This window comes from Loxodonta africana, chromosome 4, assembly GCF_030014295.1.
Source record: "Loxodonta africana isolate mLoxAfr1 chromosome 4, mLoxAfr1.hap2, whole genome shotgun sequence".
Lineage (NCBI taxonomy): Eukaryota > Metazoa > Chordata > Mammalia > Proboscidea > Elephantidae > Loxodonta > Loxodonta africana.
The window spans coordinates 134,433,995-134,453,667 of record NC_087345.1 but is presented as its reverse complement, the minus strand read 5'-3'; the positions used below and the strand labels follow the sequence as shown (position 1 = coordinate 134,453,667).

At 43.4% G+C, this 19,673-nt stretch overlaps 1 protein-coding gene across 3 annotated transcripts in view; it reads right to left on the bottom strand.

Annotated features, from left to right (window-relative positions):
• Positions 1-19,673, bottom strand: part of VWF (von Willebrand factor) — a 177,248-nt gene that overhangs the window by 142,466 nt on the left and 15,109 nt on the right. For all 3 annotated transcript variants that reach the window (XM_064284716.1, XM_064284718.1, XM_064284717.1), the window contains exons 4-6: positions 17,253-17,355; positions 16,753-16,961; positions 7,361-7,482 (exon numbers count right to left, since the gene is read on the bottom strand). In XM_064284716.1, coding sequence (XP_064140786.1) covers positions 7,361-7,482; positions 16,753-16,961; positions 17,253-17,355 — 434 coding nt within the window. The remainder of the gene's footprint in view (positions 1-7,360; positions 7,483-16,752; positions 16,962-17,252; positions 17,356-19,673) is intronic.

The window sequence follows — 19,673 nt, the reverse complement described above, 5'->3', positions numbered from 1 at the left end:
CAAACTAAGAAAGACTAGGAAGGAAGGCCTGTTGATCTACTTCCAAAAATCAGCCAAAGAAAATCCTACTGAACACAACGGTTTGACCCATAACCAATCACGGAGCTGGAGGTGGTCCAGGACAGGGCAGAGTTTCGTTCCAATTCACTGTGCATGGACTCACCACGAGTCAGGGGCCAACTCAGCGGCAGCTAACAATAACAAGGTAGTTCTGCAGGTCACAGTGCATGGGGGCAACACATCCAAGGGGCTGCCACTTACATCATAGACATTCACCTGTTTATTATTTTCAGCAAGGAGCTCTACAGGTGCAATGGTTAAGCACTTGGCTGCTAACTGAAAGGTTGGCAGTTCAAACCCACCAGCAGCTCTGTGGGAGAAACACTTGGTGATCTCCTCAGTGGCGTCACTAGGGTTGAAGAAGTGCAGTAACTCATGGCGTCATCCTCCCCCCCATGGACTGCCTCCTGTACCAGACCATACACAATCCTTAGTAATGTTTTTTGTACTAATGTTACTCATAAGTCATAACTCCCATATGTCACTCCTTCTTTTCCTGTAATTACTACTTCATTCTCAAAAAAAGGTTATTGATATCGGTTCACAAACGCTAATTACCACAATATTGTAGCCAAAATACCAGAAAATTTGACAAAATCAGCACCTGTAAAAACAACAGCAGCAACGACTACGACAGCGCATGCTTGTAGCGCGTGAGTCAAAGCGTCATTGTAATTGGGTAATAATGACAGCTCTGACTGGAGCGCATCAGAAACCTCAAAAAGGAAATTAGCACAGTGGTTTTTAGCCTTGTAGGTATATTGATACATGTAAGCTGGGCTTACGAAAAATGATTTTGTTGTCCTAACTAACTACAGGAATATCTTTACAGACAGTCAGTTTGGTGTCATCTCAGAGGCATGGGTGGGGGGGGCAGATATGGCACTTATCCCCAGGTGCAAGTCCAAGGGGGCACCAAACGAGGTGCAGAATGACATTCTGAGGCACCACAAATATGAAAGGCACCTAAATGAGGCAGCTAGACAAGAGAGGGGAGGGCATTTCTGCTGACCGGAAGCTGAGCCTCTATTCATCTTGAAATTGGGGAAAGGGGCACAATTTACAGACTGCTCCTGGGTGCTCAAATTGAGAGGGGATGCAATTTAGAGATTGCCCCCTGGGCACTCGTTACCCTTGCCAAGCCTCTGTGTCACCCACTCTGATAGCGTTACCTGGTGCAGTCCATACCCGAGGCCCCCCTACCTGCCTGGTGACACCCCTGGATCACCTCCTGTAAAGATTACAGCCTAGAACTCCTGTCTGGAGGTGAGATGAGAAGGAAGAGGGGCACAGGAGCTAGTTGAATAGACGGGGGGATACAGGGTGGAGAGGACGAATGTGAGCAGCTAGGAGTACATAGCAAGGTGTGTATAACTTTTTGTTTGAGAGACTTACTTGATTCGTAAACTTTCACTTAAAACACAATAAATAAATTGGAAAAAAAAGATTTCAGCCTAGGAAACCCTGTGGGGGAGTTCTACTCTGTCCTGTGGGGTCACTATGAGATGGAATAGACTTGACAGCATACAACAACATTATGGTTAGCATGGCACTTTTCTAGCAGGGGGTGGTAAAGTGTTGTGAGGGAGGGGTGCCTTTTTCTAATCAGCAAGAGCACAGTGGGGGCTAGCTTCAGGCCAAGTGCAGTTTCCTGGAACCTTGGGCTTCACGTTGCAGACAGGACTGCAGGATAAGCCCAAGGCCCATTTACAAGGTCGGCCCTTGCTGACATTCCAGAGTTTAAAAAAAAAAAAAAAAGCAACCTAAACCTAAATGTGTCCTGTGTAGTAGAATTACCTGCAAATTAACATCAGTTACTTAAACATTCATAGCTTGGGGCTTCTTATTACTAGGTCTGCACCCTTAGCTCCAGCAGTTCTGTCCCGTGTTTGAAACTGAAAAAACTAAATTTGCCTGCATCCAGCAAGCCATTATCAGTCCCAGTAGAAAGAGGTCTGGGGTTTTGTTGGCATAACAAGGAAAAACAGCCATCCCCTAGGTATAAGTAATACCCTGTCTCTCAGCAGGAGCTGACTCCTAGCTACAGCCCTGGAAAGATGGAAAGCTCCAGAGACTTGGGAGAAAAGATTCTGGCTACTGTCCAGGACAGTTCCTGAGGCCATGCATTCTCTTACACAAAACACTTGCCACTCCAAATGGCTCTTGGAGCCACAGACTCTATGGAAACCACTGGTTAATGATGCTCCGTTTACCAGACCTGATTTCTGAGCCTGGTGGCCCAGTGGGGCTGCTGGGAACAATTCGAAGGACCACAGTAATTACTTTCCAGGAGATGAGTCATTGTGCTTCCCAGCCAATGAGAAAGCTCTAGTCATGGGCAAAAATAACCTGACTGGCTGAGACAACACCAGTCCTCTCTCCTCAGGTAAACAACCTGAAACTAAGAGTTCTCTGCCTGAAGGAGCTTGTTCCTCTGGGAGGTCTGGAGTGTTTGGGGGCCTCAGCCCAGCACTAAGAACTTGGTACTCAATTTCTTAAGCTGCTCCCAGGACACTGGTTAGTGAGGACTTCCATGTACCCAGGAGACAAAGTGAGTAGCAGGCGTGCAGCTGAAGTCTCAAAGGGTACCGGGGAAGGCAAGCAAGGCTGCTCTCGGGTCCTGCCTCCCTCCCCTTCGTCTCCGGGAGACACTGCCCTGTCTCCATCTTCCACACATTCTCGGTGTCAGGTTCTCCACTTGAAAATCTGTCTTCACCTCCCACTTCTTATAGATAAATGAAATGATTCTTTTGTACTCTGAAGACGAGGAAAACATTTGTCATGCACTTACTCTGCACCGGTCTGTGTTTGCAAAATAAAATAAGGCAAGATCCATGCCCTCGAAGAGATGTTTCTGCATTAGAGGTACATATGTGGCCGCCCATACCACCACTGTCTTAGTTATCTAGTGCTGCTGTAACAGAAATATCACAGTGGGTGGCTTTAAAAAGCAGAAATTTATTTTCTCACTTTTTAGGAGGCTAGAAGTCTGAATTCAGGGTGCCAGCTCTAGGGGAAGGCTTTCTTTCTCTGCCAGCTCTGGAAGAAGGTCTTTGTCTCTTTGAGCTTCTGCTCCTGGGCAGTCTTCATGTGGCTTGACATTTCTCTTCCCCCATCTCTGCTTGCTTATTTAATCTCTTTTATATCTCCACAGAGATTGACTCAAGGCACTCCCTACACTAATCCTGTTTTAGCAACATAACAAAGACAACCCATTTCCAAATGGGATTATAACCACAGGCATAGAGGTTAGGATTTACAGCACAGATTTTTGGGGACATAATTCAGTCCGTAACACCCACCTCACCAGCTGAGGTTCACCCCCTTTTTCTCATTCTTGCCCACAGAATATGAAGGGCAGGGAAGGAGGAGAGAGAGTGAACAACCAGGCAACAATAGAACGGTAGGTTTGGAAATAAAAGAAAGGGATTATAAAACCCCTACTTCTCCTCACTACATGATATCTCGAATGTACCCAATGTGAAATTCATCTGGGTTAATAAGCAGCTCTAAAAAAAAGTTGGCTTCTATCACTTGGAAACCCTGGTGGCGTAGTGGTTAAGTGCTACAGCTGCTGACCAAAAGGTCAGCAGTTCGAATCTACCAGGCGCTCCTTGGAAACTCTATGGGGCAGTTCTACTCTGTCTATAGGGTCGCTACGAGTCGGAATCGACTCAACGGAAATGGGCTTTGTTTTGTTTTGTTCTGTTTCTGTCACTTATTGACTCCCTTGATGTAAATTTAACCATGTGCCGCAGAGTCAGCTCAAGACGCGTGGCGACCTTACGTGTGTCAGAGCAGAACTGTGTTCCGTAGGGGGTTCGATGGCTGATTCTTTGGAAGCTGATCACCGGAACTTTCTTCCAAGGCACCTTCTGGGTGGACTCCAACCTCCAACTTTCTGGTTAGCAGCTAAGAGCGTGTCAACCGTTTGCACCACCTAGGGACTCCTGAATGTGTTTAGGCACCTTGCTTTCCTTCTAACTTCAGGCTATGCTCAACTACCCAAAAGGAATGGGAGTTATAATTGGGAGAAAAGGGAAGAGGTTAAGAGGAAATGAACGAATTTTGGAATTTGTATTTAAAGCCTGTGTGTGCTCGCCCGGCTTCTCCCTACCCCTCTCACAAAGCAAGGCCGCTCCGGCGGGAAACTCAGGACAGCAGGAGGACACTGGTATTTCCTGAGTAATAATTATAATAATATAAATGGCTCATACAATTGAGCTCCACTAAGCAATCCACACATATTACCTCTCTCTTATCCTCACAACGGCCATCTGTAGCAGGTGCTACCCTTACGCCCATTTTACACATGTGGAAACTGAGGTTTGGAGAAGACAAATGTCTTTCTCAGGGTTGCAAAACCAGTAAGCAGCCTGACCCTAAGTTGTGTGGACTTACCACAATGTCAAGGCCTACAGGTGAGAGAAACTCAAAGGGCTGCCACAGGCAAGCTTCAGACATTTCTCCTGGAAAGGAGAGGAAACTCCCCCTTCCTCTGGCACCCCAGTACCCTGCTCTCGGTATTAAAAAGCAGTCTATTCGCCAGCTTAAGGAGCCCTAGTGGAGCAATGGTTAAATGCTTAGTTGCTAACTGGAGGTTGGCAGTTCAATTCCATCTAGCCGTTCCACAGGAGAAAGAAATGGTTATCTGCTTCCATAAAGATTACAGCCTAGAAAACCTTATGGGGCAGTTCTACTCTGTCACACGGGGTCACTAAGAGTCGGAATCAACTCGACAGCACCCAACAACAACATCCTTCGGCTCCATTCTAGGTGATACGGACTTTTATGGACTAGCTGGAGGACCCAGAACCGTTGAAACACTAGAAACCCAAGGGACGAGTCTTTTGGAATGTATTTGTTTATAAGTGTTTACGATTTAGGCACCTGGATTTTGAGTCAGCCCAGAATGTTTTCCTGAACCTGACATATCCTGTGATTCAGAAAGCCAAATCGTTCCACGACTATGGAAAAGAATTGTTGAATGAGTAATCAGCTAATAATGAGGCTTTCTCATGCGAAGGCCCACGCGCGTACACGCATGCGTATGTGTGTGTGAGTGTGTGTGTGTGTTTGCATTTTTGCACGTGCGTATGTGTGAAAGAGAGATTTGTTTCTGGAGTAGGAGAGAGCTGGAGTTTCCCCACCTGCTTACATAATTGAGTAAATCAGATTGCTACAAGTGAAGCATTCTCAATTATTATTGTGGATGTATACACAATCCTTAGCTAAATAATACCACCTAATTTTCATTCATGCATTCATCAGGTATTTATTGAGAACTATTATATATATATATATATATATTTTATTATATACGGAGCCTCAGTGGCGCAGCGATTGAGCGCTATGGCTGCTAATCAAAAGGTTGGCGGCAGTTTGAATCTACCAGCTGTTCCTTTGAAACCCTATGGAGCACCTCTACCCTGTCCTATAGGGTCGCTATGAGTCGGATTTGACAGCTAAGGGCTTTTGGTTCTATTATATACTGTCTCTCCAGCCCAATACACAGAAAAATCACAGAATTTTAGAACAGAAGAAAACTGTAAGAATGATCAAGCCCAAATTCCTGAAGAAAAAGGCAAGGGCTCACAGTAGAAATTACTTCAGTAGCCTGAGGCAAGGTAACAAAGTAAGGGGAGCCAGGTAGGTTTGAATCCTGACTCTGCAACTTACCAAACCCATTGCCGTCAAGTCATTTCTGACTCATCACGATCCTATAGGACAGAGTAGAACCATAGGGTTTCCAAGGAATGGCTGGTGGATTTGAACTGCTGACCTTTTGCTTAGCAGCTGAGCTCTTAACCACTGTGCCACCAGAGTGACTTTGGGCAGCTATGTAACTCTTATGGCTTTGGTTTCCTTATCTATGAAGAAAATTATAAAACAGTCTCTGCCCGTCTGCCCCCCTGAGGGGCTGCGCTGCTTAGTGACTGTTCTGTGTGTCAACATTCAGTAGAATTGTACATGCACAGAAGAAGGCTTTAGTGTGGTCTGGAAAGTCCCATCATGGCAGCCATCCTGGGTCTAAGCAGGTGTCTGCCCTCTTCATGTATATTATAAGTTTTAACAGTGTGGTTGTTTTCTAGATGGAGGGCAGGGAGGGCGGTGCTGTTAAGTAGAGTGACTCCACAGTGGATGCCTCATCAGAGCCAAAGACTCAATCCACCAGCTGCCAAGAGTCTTGGCTGCTGTGGGCTCACAGTTGAGTTGCTCTCCAGGAACTGTCATCAGCCAAAGGGAGCTGCCCCACCTCCTCATAGGGGGAGCCTGCATCCACCCAATGCCTGACTGGTCAGTCTGGACACTTTTGCCCCAAGTTGGGACTTCTCTGAAGGGCCACCTCAGCTTTCAGAGCTCCTGGAGGGATCGTCTAAGGCCTGGTTGTGACTACATCACAGTTTGACTCCCTCCATGCCCAAACCTGCTTCCCTCATTCACTCACAGGGGCTGCTCCTGAGAGGCTCTCCAATGACACCTGTATACACACCTCACTCACAGAGTTGGCTTCCAGGAAACCTGACTTACAACGCCTCCAAGGAACCTTGTTCCTCAGACTGTAAGTCCCTGAACGCAGCCCCGAAACAGCAAAATCTGCATGCAGACAAGGGTCCAGCTTCATCCCGGAGCCATGCTCCATCCCTCAGCCCAGGTCAGTTCATCCAGGGAGATCATCCTTCCCAAAACCCATACCCGAAGAGACATGAAAGGCCATCTGCTAATAGAGAAGGCAGGATGCAGTTCTGACCACTCCTTCCCGCTCCCACCCCCTCTGTCTAGGTGGGAGGTTCTAGTTAGTGGGATCATGAAGGGCATCTGAAGAGGGAAGGAGCTGCTAAAGAGCTTCTGTGTTCTTAGAAATAGAGCTGTGTAGAAAGGAATGTGGCAATCTTTCCAAACCTGGCCAATGTTGGAGATGCCAACTCTGTACCAGCCTAAGGATGAAGCAGAGGCCCACGGAGCTGCCCCTTCTTCCCCCAGAGCAACAACCCCCACCCCCAGGAACCACCCAGAGCCTAGAGAACTAAGTTCACCCACATCCACGTGGATCCCGTCCCCCTCCTCCAACACACAGAGCAAAGAATAGTATTAGAGATGTAGTTGACCAAACTCTAACCACAGTTGGTTTTCAGGTTGAAAGGGGCCCATGGGAACCCTACATTGAACAGCCAGAGGGACCCACAGAGGTAAGTCTACTCCTCCCACAGATGGAAGGCCTAAGACCAGATATCCTCTGCCTCTTAATTCCAGAAGTCACACATGCATCCAGACCACTTCCAGGCTGAGCCACACCTACCTTCTGCATTTCCCCGAAGGAGATGTTGCAGGGACTGCTGGGAGGGGATGCCCGCTTGCACCGCTGTTCACTGCTCAGGGCCCAGGAATTGGCAAAGTCATAGGGGTCTGATGTCAAGGTCCCTATGGATCAAAGTTTCAGGAAAATGAAGCCACAATTATACCTGTCCCAGAACATCTGAGTGAAAACTCTAGGTCTATCATTACCTGAGTCAACCTCCCATTAGATTAGAACATACACATTCACATGGGGAGTACCTTGTGTACAGTGCTCAGCATAACACTGCAAGGGCAGGAGTGTCAGAGCTCAGCAAATGCTTGGTGAATGGTGGTGGAATGGATGGGGATAATGAGGAAGGTGACATGAAAAATGATGAGGAAGGTGCCTATCCACTGTCACTTCTCCATGCTTTTCTTGCCTTTCTATCGCTGTGAGCAACGTTCTCCACCCCTCTTACTGCCTTGGCTATCTCCACTCATTCTTCAAAATGCAGCTGGAGAACCACTTCCTCCAGGAAGCCTATCTGGGCCAACTATAAAAGTAGTCCTGGACTTACCACATATTTGAATTCTGATCAACTGCACTCATGACCATCTGTTTTTTTGTTTGTTTTTGGCTTTCGTAACTGGAGAAGCAGGAGGCACCAGTGTTGAAACTTTATGTTTTTAGGTAATGTTTCCAACCTCCAAAGATACATAAAGATCAGACTTGTAAAGATAGTGATAATAAAAGGCAATAATAATGAAAAAGAAAAAAAAAAAGAGAGAGAGATTCAACATATGTCAGAACCTACTTAAGACGGAGTCATCTGGAATGGCACCCTGTCATTAAGTCAGGGACTACCTGTACTTCCTTTCCCCCAGCCCAGCCTGGATTGGGTGTGCCCTTTCTCTGTACTCTTTCAGCCTACTGGGCATACCTCTATCACAGCTTTCATCTCACTTTGTACTAAGGCTCTTATTGCTTTTCTTCCACCCCCATTTGACTGTGAGCTCCTTAATTAAGGGCTCGGGCTTTGTTTCTTATCTCTAAATTCCTGGTGGGTGGTAGATGCTCAAAAGATTTTTGTGGAATGAAGATAAGGATGTGACATGGAAGTTATGTCCCCAATCATTGCATCCTCCAAGTTCTCCCAGCATTTGTACTTTAGTATTCAAAGCATTCATGCCATTTTCAGCTATCCACAACCTCATGGCCCTGCATAAACCAAAACACCGCTTGCCTTTGAGTTGATTCCAACTCATGGTGATCCCATGTGTGTCAGAGTAGAACTATGCTCCGTAGGGTTTTTAATGGCTAATTTTTTAGAAGTAGACTGCTAGGCCTTTCTTCCAAGGCACCTCTGGGTGGACCTGAACCTCCAACCTTTCAGTTACCCGACAAACACATTAACCTTTGCACCACCCAGGAACTCCAGGGGCCTACAAGGCCTGGTACAAAGTGGATGCCTAATAGCACTGCTGAATCTTCATTACAAGGAAAGCTAATGGAGCATTGGGACAAGCACTCCTTGTACATAGTCAAGCCTGAAAGAGTGAAGTATATTTAAAGGTAAAATGATACACACAGGCATAGGAAATCCACTGTCCCTGGGGGAAAGAAAAGAAAAGCAATGCCTCAAAAGTATAGTCATTTGGTATCTGGGGTGTAGTAGGCAGAAAAAAAATGCCCCCACCCCCACCGCCATAAAGGTTTATTTCCCTCCTAATCCCCAGAACCTGTGAATATTATTTTATATGACAAAAGATGTGATTAAGTTAAGGATCTTGAAAGGAAGTGCTTATCCTAGATTATCTGAGTAGGTCTGTCTTAGTCATTTAGTGCTGCTATAACAGAAATACCACAAGTGGATGGCTTTAACAAAAAGAAGTTTATTCTCTCACAGTCTGGTAGGCTAGAAATCTGAATTCATGGCGCCAGCTCCAGCAGAAGGCTTCCTGTCTCTCTCAGCTCTAAAGGAAGGTCCTTGTGATGCGTCAGTCTTCCCTTGGTCTGGGAGGATCTCAGCACAGGAACCTCAGGTCCAAAAGGACACGCTGTGCTCCCAGCGCTGCTTTTTTGGTAGTATGAGGTTCCCATGTCTGTCTGCTTGCTTCTATCCTTTATATCTCAAAAGAGATTGGCTTAAGACACTACCTAAACTTGTAGACCTCATCAAGATAACTGCCACTAATTCATCTTATTACATCATAGTGACAGGATTTACAACATTTAGGGAAATCACATCAGAAGATAAAATGGTAGACAATCATACAAGGGAAACATGACCTAGCCAAGTTGACAGATATTTTGGGGGGACACAATTCAATCCATGACAAGGCCCTAAATGCAACCACATATATCCTTATAGAGTGAGGCAGAGGGAAATTAGACACACAGAGGAGAAGGTGATGTGAAGATGGAAGCAGAGATTGAAGTGGTGCAGCCACAAGCCAAGGAATGCTGGGGGAAGCTGTAAGAAGCAAGGAACAGATTCTCCCCTAGAGCCTCTGGAAGGAGGTCAACCCTGCTGACACCTTGATTTCAGGCTTCTGGCTTCCAGAACTGTGATCAAATACATTTCTGTCATTTTAAGCCACTAAATTTGTGGTAATTTGTTATGGCAGCCACAGGAAACTAATATATGAGGGAAGCCAAAGAGAAGGGAGCCTAAATTTGTGGAGTTTCTACTGTGCGCCAAGCATTGTGATCATTGCCCTGTAGGTACTTAGTCACGTCATGCAACACAGATCTGTGCACTTTCTAAGAAACCACACTAAGGAACTGAGAGGCGGCCGAGGTGAGGCTTTGTGTTAAGTGGGGAAAGTCCTAGTGAGAATTAAGACCCCTGTGGTCTGGTCTCAGTTCTCCCTCAATCACCCTGTCTAGCCTTGGGTTGATTCCATCATTTGTCTGAGCCCACTATAAAATGAGGGGTTAGACTAGATGACCTTTAAGATCCTTTCCAGCCCTAAACTTCTATGAAGTGAAACTTTTGGGAGTAAATCTGAAATAAGGCATAAGAAGGTCCAGTAGATAGAATTACAAAAGTTTTAGAGGAAATGCTCTGAAAGCCAGAATTAAAGTCTAGCTGGGCAGACCCATGGGATGTCAAGAAGCAAGGTTAACTATTTGGGTATAAAAATTGTTGAGTCCTTACAATCAAAGAGAACTAAACCCACAGTCCTCTGAGGGTGATACCCAAAATATCACCAGTGCCCTGACCTCTAGTTGACAGACATCACCTGCTCCCTCATAGGGCAGATCCCATTTTTAGTTTTTTAAACCTTAGAGCCTGGAATAAGAATGAAAGATAATTTAGCTCTGAGACCTTTATTTCTCTCAATGTAGCGAACTAGAAAAATCTGGAAACTGTGCCACTACATAGGACACAAAATGCTATATAAAATATGACAAATATCCTTTTGAATCTATGGCTGATCTCACAACAAAACAGAGGTGGTTTGAAGAAACAAAAAGAAGGAGGTGGGGGAGAAAGGAAGGAAAATTGAAAAATAATACTGGCAAGCGTGACTTGATGCTCTGGCTAAAGAGTGTTAGAGTGAGGGTGGCGGTCTTGCCAATCAAGGGACCTGGGTTCTAAAAGCTCCATGGAAATGGAAATGAGCCTTAGGTCTTGTAAGAGTGGTGCAGCTGCATCAGATGTCCTCTATCAACTTCACAAGGGGGCAGAGAGAGAATCAAGACCAACATCAGCCCGAGGCTGATTCCTAGGAGGTGGAGGTCAAACATACCTCCATTCTCCAAACTTTTTACCAATTATGACACCAGCTGTCCCTCCCTCAGCACTCTACTTCTCTGCTGGGTTTGATAATTCTTTGCAGTGGCCACACAGAACTCACAGACAATGCTCACAATTATAGGGCTTATTTGGGAAGTAACAGGTTACGATTCAGGATTAGGAACAACTCAAGACACAGTTCTTCAATCAGGACAGCTTCTTCTCAGCCATTCCCACAGGCAGGCCTCTCTCTGGCCCTTGGCCTCTCAGCCTCTCAGTCTTGCCTCTGCCCTGCTAGGGCAAGTGTTACAAAGGCCTTTAGCTCAGCCAATAAGTGCCCGAGGGCACCCCACTCCACCAGTAAGCCTCAGCCCAAAAACGCTCAGCTCTCTTGCTCTGCACCTTCTCACACCGGTCTTCTGGTTCTGCTGCCACTGTTTCTCTGCCCCAGCTTCTTGTCATCTTGTGCCATCTCCAGTGTTACAGCTGTCTCAGATCTAGGAGGTTCTTAGTGCAGGGGCCCCAGGTCCAAAAGATGTGCTCCAATGCTGGTTTTCTTTCTTGGTGGTAGTAAGGTCCCCACTCCTCACCTCTGGGATGAGCTCATTTTAAGCCTAGCAGGATGGCAAAACTGACAAATCCCCTCATTAGCTTTCCATATACCTTATTTGTATGGTTCCACCCCTACAGGGGTTCCATGCACCTTATTTGCATTATTAACAGCCTGTACAATCCCCTTGGTGGGCCACAAACACCTTATTTGCATAGTCCCATCCAATCATTTTGTGGCAATCACAAGACCATGCCTGGTTGGAAGGGCCGTATAAAAGTGATTCATCACACCACAGGTCTGCATGATGTGGGAAGTTGGACCTAAGAGTCTTTTGTGAAGCTGAGACCTTTGAAGGGCTATAATCGCCATGAAAAAGTAAACAAGAAAAAAATCCATTCTGAGGAACAGGGAAACAATAACGACATTTGTTTCCTTGGTCTGTGCTCTGGATAGGAGAGGGGAAAATAATCTCCCCTGAGATTTTTGTAGCAGCGGGAACACCCCCATGTGGGATTGAGATTCCAATTTATACTTCCTGTGATATTCAGTAACTTCATATTGAAAAATTAGTATAAAAACTCTACTAAAACATCTACACAAATGTTCATTGCAGCACTATTCACAATAGCCTAAAGGTAGAAATAACAGAAATGTCCATCAGCTGATAAATGTGTAAGCAAAATGTGATATATACCAAAACCCAAAACCACACCCACTGCTGTCAAGTCAATCCAACTCATAGTGACCCTATAGGAAAGGGTAAAACTTCCCCATAGGGTCTCCAACGCTGTAATCTTTACAGAAACAGACTGCGACGTCTTTCTCCCGCATGTGGTATATACATACAAAGAAATATTACTCAGCCATAAGGAGGAATGAAATCATGATGCATGCCATGACATGGATGAATCTAGAAAACATTGTGCTGAGTGAAATGTCAGTCGCAAAAGGACAGATTCTGTAGGAACTCACTCATATGAAATAAGCAAATACCCAGAACCCAAAAAATATTAGTGGTTACCAACGGTGGGAGGGAGGGGGAAAGAGGGATTTTTTTGCTTAGGGTGTGTTGAGTGTATGTCAATGGTGGTGGAATAATTTGGAAAAGGATAGCAAGAATGTTTGCACAACTTGAAGAATGTAATCATTGTCACTGAATTATATATGTAAAATTATTGAATTGATATACGTTTTGTAGGGTATATGTTCACCACAATAAAATTTTTTTTTTACTAAAGATGGGCCCATAATCCAAAAATTAAAAATATACAAGGAAACAATCCACTATGAGTAAACACACAAAGAACAGGATTAAATCCAAAAAAAAGTTTTGATAATAAAGGGATACATAAACCAGAGACTCCGTCAGCCTGAGACCAAAAGAACTAGATGGTGCCTGGCTACCACCAATGGCCTCCCTGACAGGGAACACAACAGAAAGTCCCTGATGGAGCAGGAGAAAAGCGTGGCGCAGAACTCAAATTCACATAAAAAGTTCAGACTTAATGGTCTGACTGAGACTAGAGAAACCCCAGAAGACATGGCCCCCAGACTCTCTATTAACCCAGAACTAAAACCAATCCCAAAGCCAACTCTTCAGACAAAGAATAAACTGGACTATAAGACATAATGATACTCATGAAGAGCATGCTGCTTAGTTCAAGTAGATACACTAGACTAAATGAGCAGCTCCTGTCCGGAGGCAAGATGAGAAGGCAGAAAGGAAGGCTGGTTGTATGGACACAGGAAATCCAGGGTGGAAAGGAGGAGTGTATGGTCACATTATAGGGGTAGCAACTAGGGTCACCTAACAATGTGTGTATAAATTTTTATATGAGAAACTAATTTGAACTGTAAAGTTTCACTTAAAGCACAATTTAAAAAAAAATTCCAATTATAAAATTTTTGTGTAGAGGTTATAAAACAAATATATTTTAAAATAGTGATATAAAAAGAAATTGAAAGCTTGATAAAAGAATAAAAAACTAAGAAAGAAGAGTAGAGTTGAAAAAGAACTAAATTGACCTGCTGAAAATTACATATATAGTCAGTGGGGGAAAAAAAACTCAATTGATGAGTGTTATGGATTAAACTGTGTCCCCCAAAAATGTGTGTCAACTTGACTAGGCCATGATTCCCCGTATTGTGTGGTTGTCCTCCATTTTGTGATCTGATGTATTTATCCTATGTGTTGCAAATTCTAACCTCTACGATGTTAATAAGGCAGGATTAGAAGTAGGTATGTTGGTGAGGCAGGATGCAATCTACAGAATTAGGTTGTATTTTGAGTCAATCTCTTTTGAGATATAAAAGAAAGGATTGAGCAGACTGGAGAGGGACCTCATTACCACCAAGCAAGAAGAGCCAGGAGCAGAGGTTGTCCTTTGGATTCAGGGTTCCTACACTGAGAAGCTCCTAGACCAGGGGAAGATTGATGACAAGGACATTCCCCCAGAGCCAACAGAGAGAGAAATCCTTCCCCTGGAGCTGGCACCCTGGATTTGGACTTCTAGTATCCTAAACAATGAAAGAATAAATTTCTGTTTGTTAAAGCCATCCACTTGTGGTATTTTCTCATAGCAGCACTAGATAACTAAGACAATGGGGTAGACAGCAGATTAGGCAGAGTAAAAAAGAATTAGTGAACTTGAAGATAAATATAAGCAGTGATGTGCTGGTAAGCCTGTTCTTTGCAGGGAGAAAAAGCCCTAACTTGTAACATTTGCTCATTTCCATGGTGTAAATACTGCCACCATGACCAATTTCAAGCTCCAAGTGTGTTGGGAAGAGATGCACACTATCTGTTATCACCAGCTGGAATGAAGACCTCTTAAACCAAGCAAACTGCCCAAAAAAGCAACATAAAGGGATAAAGAGATAGAAAAAATGGAAGTGAAGTAAAGAGAAAAAAAAAAAAAGATGGACTAAAAATACCCATAAAGTCTATCAAATAAAAAAAATACCACAAATGGTACCACAAGTGGAACTACCTAATAGTTCCAGAAGGAGAGAATACAAGAAATCCAAGAATCCAAGAAATGTACAGAGAAATAAGGAAAGGTGATATTCAAAGAGATGATGACAAATTTTTCTAAATTTAATGAAAGACATGATCAAAAGATTTAGGAATCACATTAAGTCCCAAGAAAAATATTTAAAAATAAAATCTGCACCTAGACACAACATACTGAAATTTCAGAACACCAAAAACAAGAAGATAACTTATACACAAAGAGAAAAGAAAGAATCTGCAAAGAAATACCAATTAGACATTAGTGAACAAGAACAGTGAAATGGCATCTTCAAAGTACTTGAGAAATAACTATCATCCCACAATTCTCTCACCAGTTAAAGTGTCATATAATAATGTGGGAGCGTTTGTTTCAGTTCACTACTAAACCCTGAATAAAGGAACTAATAAGGGATTTTTTCAGGAAAATAGATATTGAACCCAGGGGAAAGGAGTAAGATGCAAGAAGAAATCACGAAGAAAGAACCTGTTAAACATGAAGGTGTATCTAAACAAGCACTGATTATTTAAAACTATGATAATAATCATAATAGCAACAGTAACAACAATAATGTCAAATTTAGCAGTATTTAAACAAAAAATAAGGGCAAGAACATAATTTAAGATATTAAGGAATGACCAAAATAAAAACAGCCTTTATTGTATTGAGAACAGGGTAGAAAATTTAGACTTCGTTAAGTCAAGAATGCAGTTTAAAATTTTAAGAGAAAACAATAAAAAGAGAAATAGAATGTAAAATTTTCATGTCAACTGAAGGAAACAGAAAGGATAAAGAAAACTCCCTTAGTCCAAATGGAAGTAGAACAATGGAGTGGGGTGAGGGTAAGGGCGATAAAGAAGTAGCATAGAAAAAGTAGTCATAGTAGAAAGTGCAAAATATGGTGATAAATATAAATCCAAATTGACAGCACATTTAATGTAAAATAAATGAAAAGAGGCAAAATTTCCAATGAGAAGGCAGAAAATATCTGGTTAGATTAAAATACTAGTAATAACATATAATGAGATACAACTGCATACCTATAAAATCACTAAAATTAAAAAAAAAAAAAAAAGACAATACCAGGTGCTGATAAGGATGCGGAGCAACTGGAACTTTCATAAATTGCTGGTTGAAATGGAAAATGGGACAGACACTTTGGAAAACCGTTTAGCAGTTTCTTATAAAGTTAAATACACACTTGCCAATATAAACATACATCCCAGCAATCCCACTCCTTAACTGAGCTATGTGCAGTTTCATGAGATACATCTAAACCCAAACTACACAGAAATGTTGGAAATATGAAAAAAGCTTTATCAGGCAAACACTAATCAAAAGAAAGGTGAAGGACCTAGATTAATATTAGATAGATTTTAAGGCAAAAAGCATTCCTAAAAATTGTAAGTCATTACATAAATGGAATAGTTAATCAGAAAGATTCAACTTTTCCAAAACCATATGCACCTAATAAAAAAGGTTCAAATATACGAAAGCAAAACTTAATAGAACATGAAGAAATTGACAAATTCACCACCATTTTGGAAAATCTTAATATAGCTCTTAATTAGAGGGTACCTAGGTCAAGAGGAAGAATGCTATTTTACATTCAAATGTTCAGCTTTTGCAAGGAAATATCACCAATTAAATGTTCATGTGATTAAAATTATCAGAAGAGGAATAAATATGAGTAGTGATTTTCAAATTAATCATATTACCTTCTGTTACTCATGAACACACACTCATAAACTTGTCTCTTTGGAGAGAGTTAAGGACCACTGTCTATAGACTTCATCCATTCCATTGAAGTGGGCTACAGAGGGTGTGCTCAAACCATCAAACATTTACCAACCATCTACCGTGTATAAGTTGCTACGGGAGGGAAATTCAGAGGTGAACAAAGTCAGGTTTGAGAAGCTCCAAGATCTGGTTTGACCAAAAGCCAAGGCAGTGAAGTAGAATGCTGAAAGATAAGGTTGGCAAGGTAAAATGAGATGAGGTCATGGGAGGCTTGAATGCCAGGGAAGGAATGTTAGTGAAATTTTAAGAGCTGGGAAGTAATGAGCATAACCATGCTCTAGGGAAATGGTATCTCAGAGAAGCTTACCTTCCTGGGTTACAAAGTCATCTTCAGCAAACCTATTGAAGTTGCCACACAGTCCACAAGTCTTGTTGAAGTATCTGTCTGACAGCAAGACTTGGAAGTTGCCGCTGCCATCAATTCTGGCCACAAAGCCATAGCTCTCACTGGACAGCTTGTAGTACCCAGCCTCAGTTTCCAGATACAGCCCACTGGAGGCATAGGGCACGGAGACACTGCAGTGGAAAGGATTTGCTCAGGAAGTGGGCTTCTCATAGATTTTATGGATGTCTTCCCACCCTCCAACCCCAATTCCAAGCTACCAGGTTCAGATTATGGTGGAATGTGGCTGAAGGTCAAGACCAGTAGTTGGGAGACTGGACTCTCACCCAGCCCGCCATTCACTTCCTCTGGGTACACTTACTTCCTTTCTGAGTCCCAGTTCCTTCATCTGAAAAAATGAGGGGGGTGTGCAAGGGGATCCCCAGGGTTCTTTCTAGTTCAGACTTTCTGGGCTTCGGACTCACCTTTGGCCTCCCTGCATCACAGTACCATTGACAAACACGTGGATGTCAAAAAATTCCCCGAGATACACGGAGAGGCTCACTCTTTTGCCATTTTGGAAGTCTCCTAAAAGAGAAAAGAATCAATAGTGGTGATGATTTTAAAAGATAATAATAATAAATTGCCATTATTATTTATTTATAATCATTATCCCTGTAATTTTATCTCAGCAGAAATCTCCCCCCTAAAAAGCTTAATAAATGGGCAATAAAAATCTCACTCACTCACTCATCCTTCCATTTATCTAAAAGCATTTACTGAGTGCCTTCTGGATATATAGCCTTCTGGTGGGCCCTTAAATTTCATGAAAAAAAAAATGCAAAGCATGACCTCTTCCCTCTGGGAGTTTACAATCTAAGTATAAAGATAAGAGAGGCTTGCAGCAATTGAATACGTGGTAAGACAGCAAATAAAAGCAATGGTGAGAGTTATTGGTAACAGGTATTCCGATGTTGTTAGGTTTCGACTCATAGTGACCCCATGTGACAGAGTAGAACTGCCCCATGGGGTTTTCTTGGCTGTAATCTTTATGGGAGCAGATTGCTGGGTCTTTCTCCAGTGGAGCAGCTGGGTGGGTTCAAACTGACAACCTTCTGGTTAGCAGCCAAGCACTTAACCACTATACCACCAGGTTCCTCAACAGGTACTCTAAAAGGTTCCTCAATGGGTACTCTAGGATAGTGTTATTTAAAGTGTGAATTAGGATAGTCCAAATCAGAATCTCAGGGCTGTTTGCCTACAATGGAAATTCATGAATTCTACCTTAGTTTACTGAATTTGAATCTCTGGGAGAAGTTTAGGGATATTGCAGTTAAAATGCCTCACATGGTGCATGGAACTCAATAAGGACTCAATAAATGATCAACACTGCCATTAGACCACCACCCGTTTGTCAGTTTGTCATACTGTGGTGACTTGCATGTTGTTCTAATGCTGGAAGCTATGCCACTGATATTTCAAATACTAGCAGGGTCATCTATGGTGGGTAGGTTTCCGCAGAGCTTCCACGATAGGACAAGCTAGGAAGAAAGACCTGGAGACCTACTTCCAAAAATTAAAGGTTTCCAATGAAAGGCTTATGGATCACAACCCAATAGATTGGTACATACTGCTCAATAGCCACAACAATGGGTTCAGACATACCAGTGATTACATGAAGATGGCACAGGACCAGGCATGTTTTCTTCTGTTTTATGTAAGATTGCCATGAGTCAGAGCAGACTCAGAAGCAGTTAACAACAACATTGCCATTCAAGGTGTTTGAATAGCCGAAAAATATGAGAAAATAGTGTCTGACGATGATCTGGTTGTGTAGGGTAAACACCAGGATGAGGGTGATGGAGGTTGGCATGCAGGGGGAGAACAGGTAACAGACACATTTTCTCTAGCATGAACATAAAAAACTTGTTGCTGGCAAGTTGCTTCCGACTCACGGGGACCCTATACTGCCTCAGAACTGCCTCATAGGGTTTCCAAGGAGCAGCTGAGAGATTCGAACTCCAAACCATTTGGTTAGCAGCCAAGCTCTTAACCACTGTGCCACCAGGACTCCATACAGCATTAACAAGACCTAACAATTTCAAATCTAGTCACTGAGAACCGGCATTTGTGCCGAGCCCTCGGTATTCAAAGAGAACTGTAGGAAATGAGGGAACCAGAAGGGACAAATATAAAGACTGAGACTCCAAGACTTGGAGACTAAGAAATTGTTGGAAATAGGGACGATGAAGAGCAACCAGTGAAGACAGAGAGAAGGAAAACGCTAGAGAAAAAGGGTCAAATGATGGGGCATAGAACCCTGGTTTAAAGGTTAGCCTTGGGGATGTGGAAATATGTCTTCTCCTAGGAGGTACAGGGGAGTGTGGGCTGTAGCTCTTCAGCAAAAGAGGGGACAAGGAGGTCTGTGAGCTAAATCCAGGAAACATGGGAAGGTTTATTGACTTGAAGTGGTGCTGCCATGCCCAGGGCCGCTGGTAAAGAAAGCCAAGGAAGGGGTCTCCTCACTCACTCAGACCTCACAGAGCAGAGGCCCGAGAGGAGTTCCTCAGTAGCAGTCTGAGCACACACAGATAGATATACACACAAACACTTCCAACCAACCAGGACGAGCCAGAAAATAGAGACTTGCTTCCGGTGAGATTACAGCCAGGGCTGCCACACATAAATAAGGAACATATTCTAAGAATAGAGTCTTGAATTATCATTAGCAGCTCAGAGGCCTCCAGGAAGGGCTCCCAGACCACCCACAGCCCACAAACCACATTCCGCAGAGCCTCAGACCAGGAGAAAAGCAGTCGCCAACTAAGTCAAAGGGTTTTTCTCCTGTTTGAGCTGGTGGATCTTGTTTGTGCTGCATTTTCACCAGAACGGTTTTTGCAGCAAGC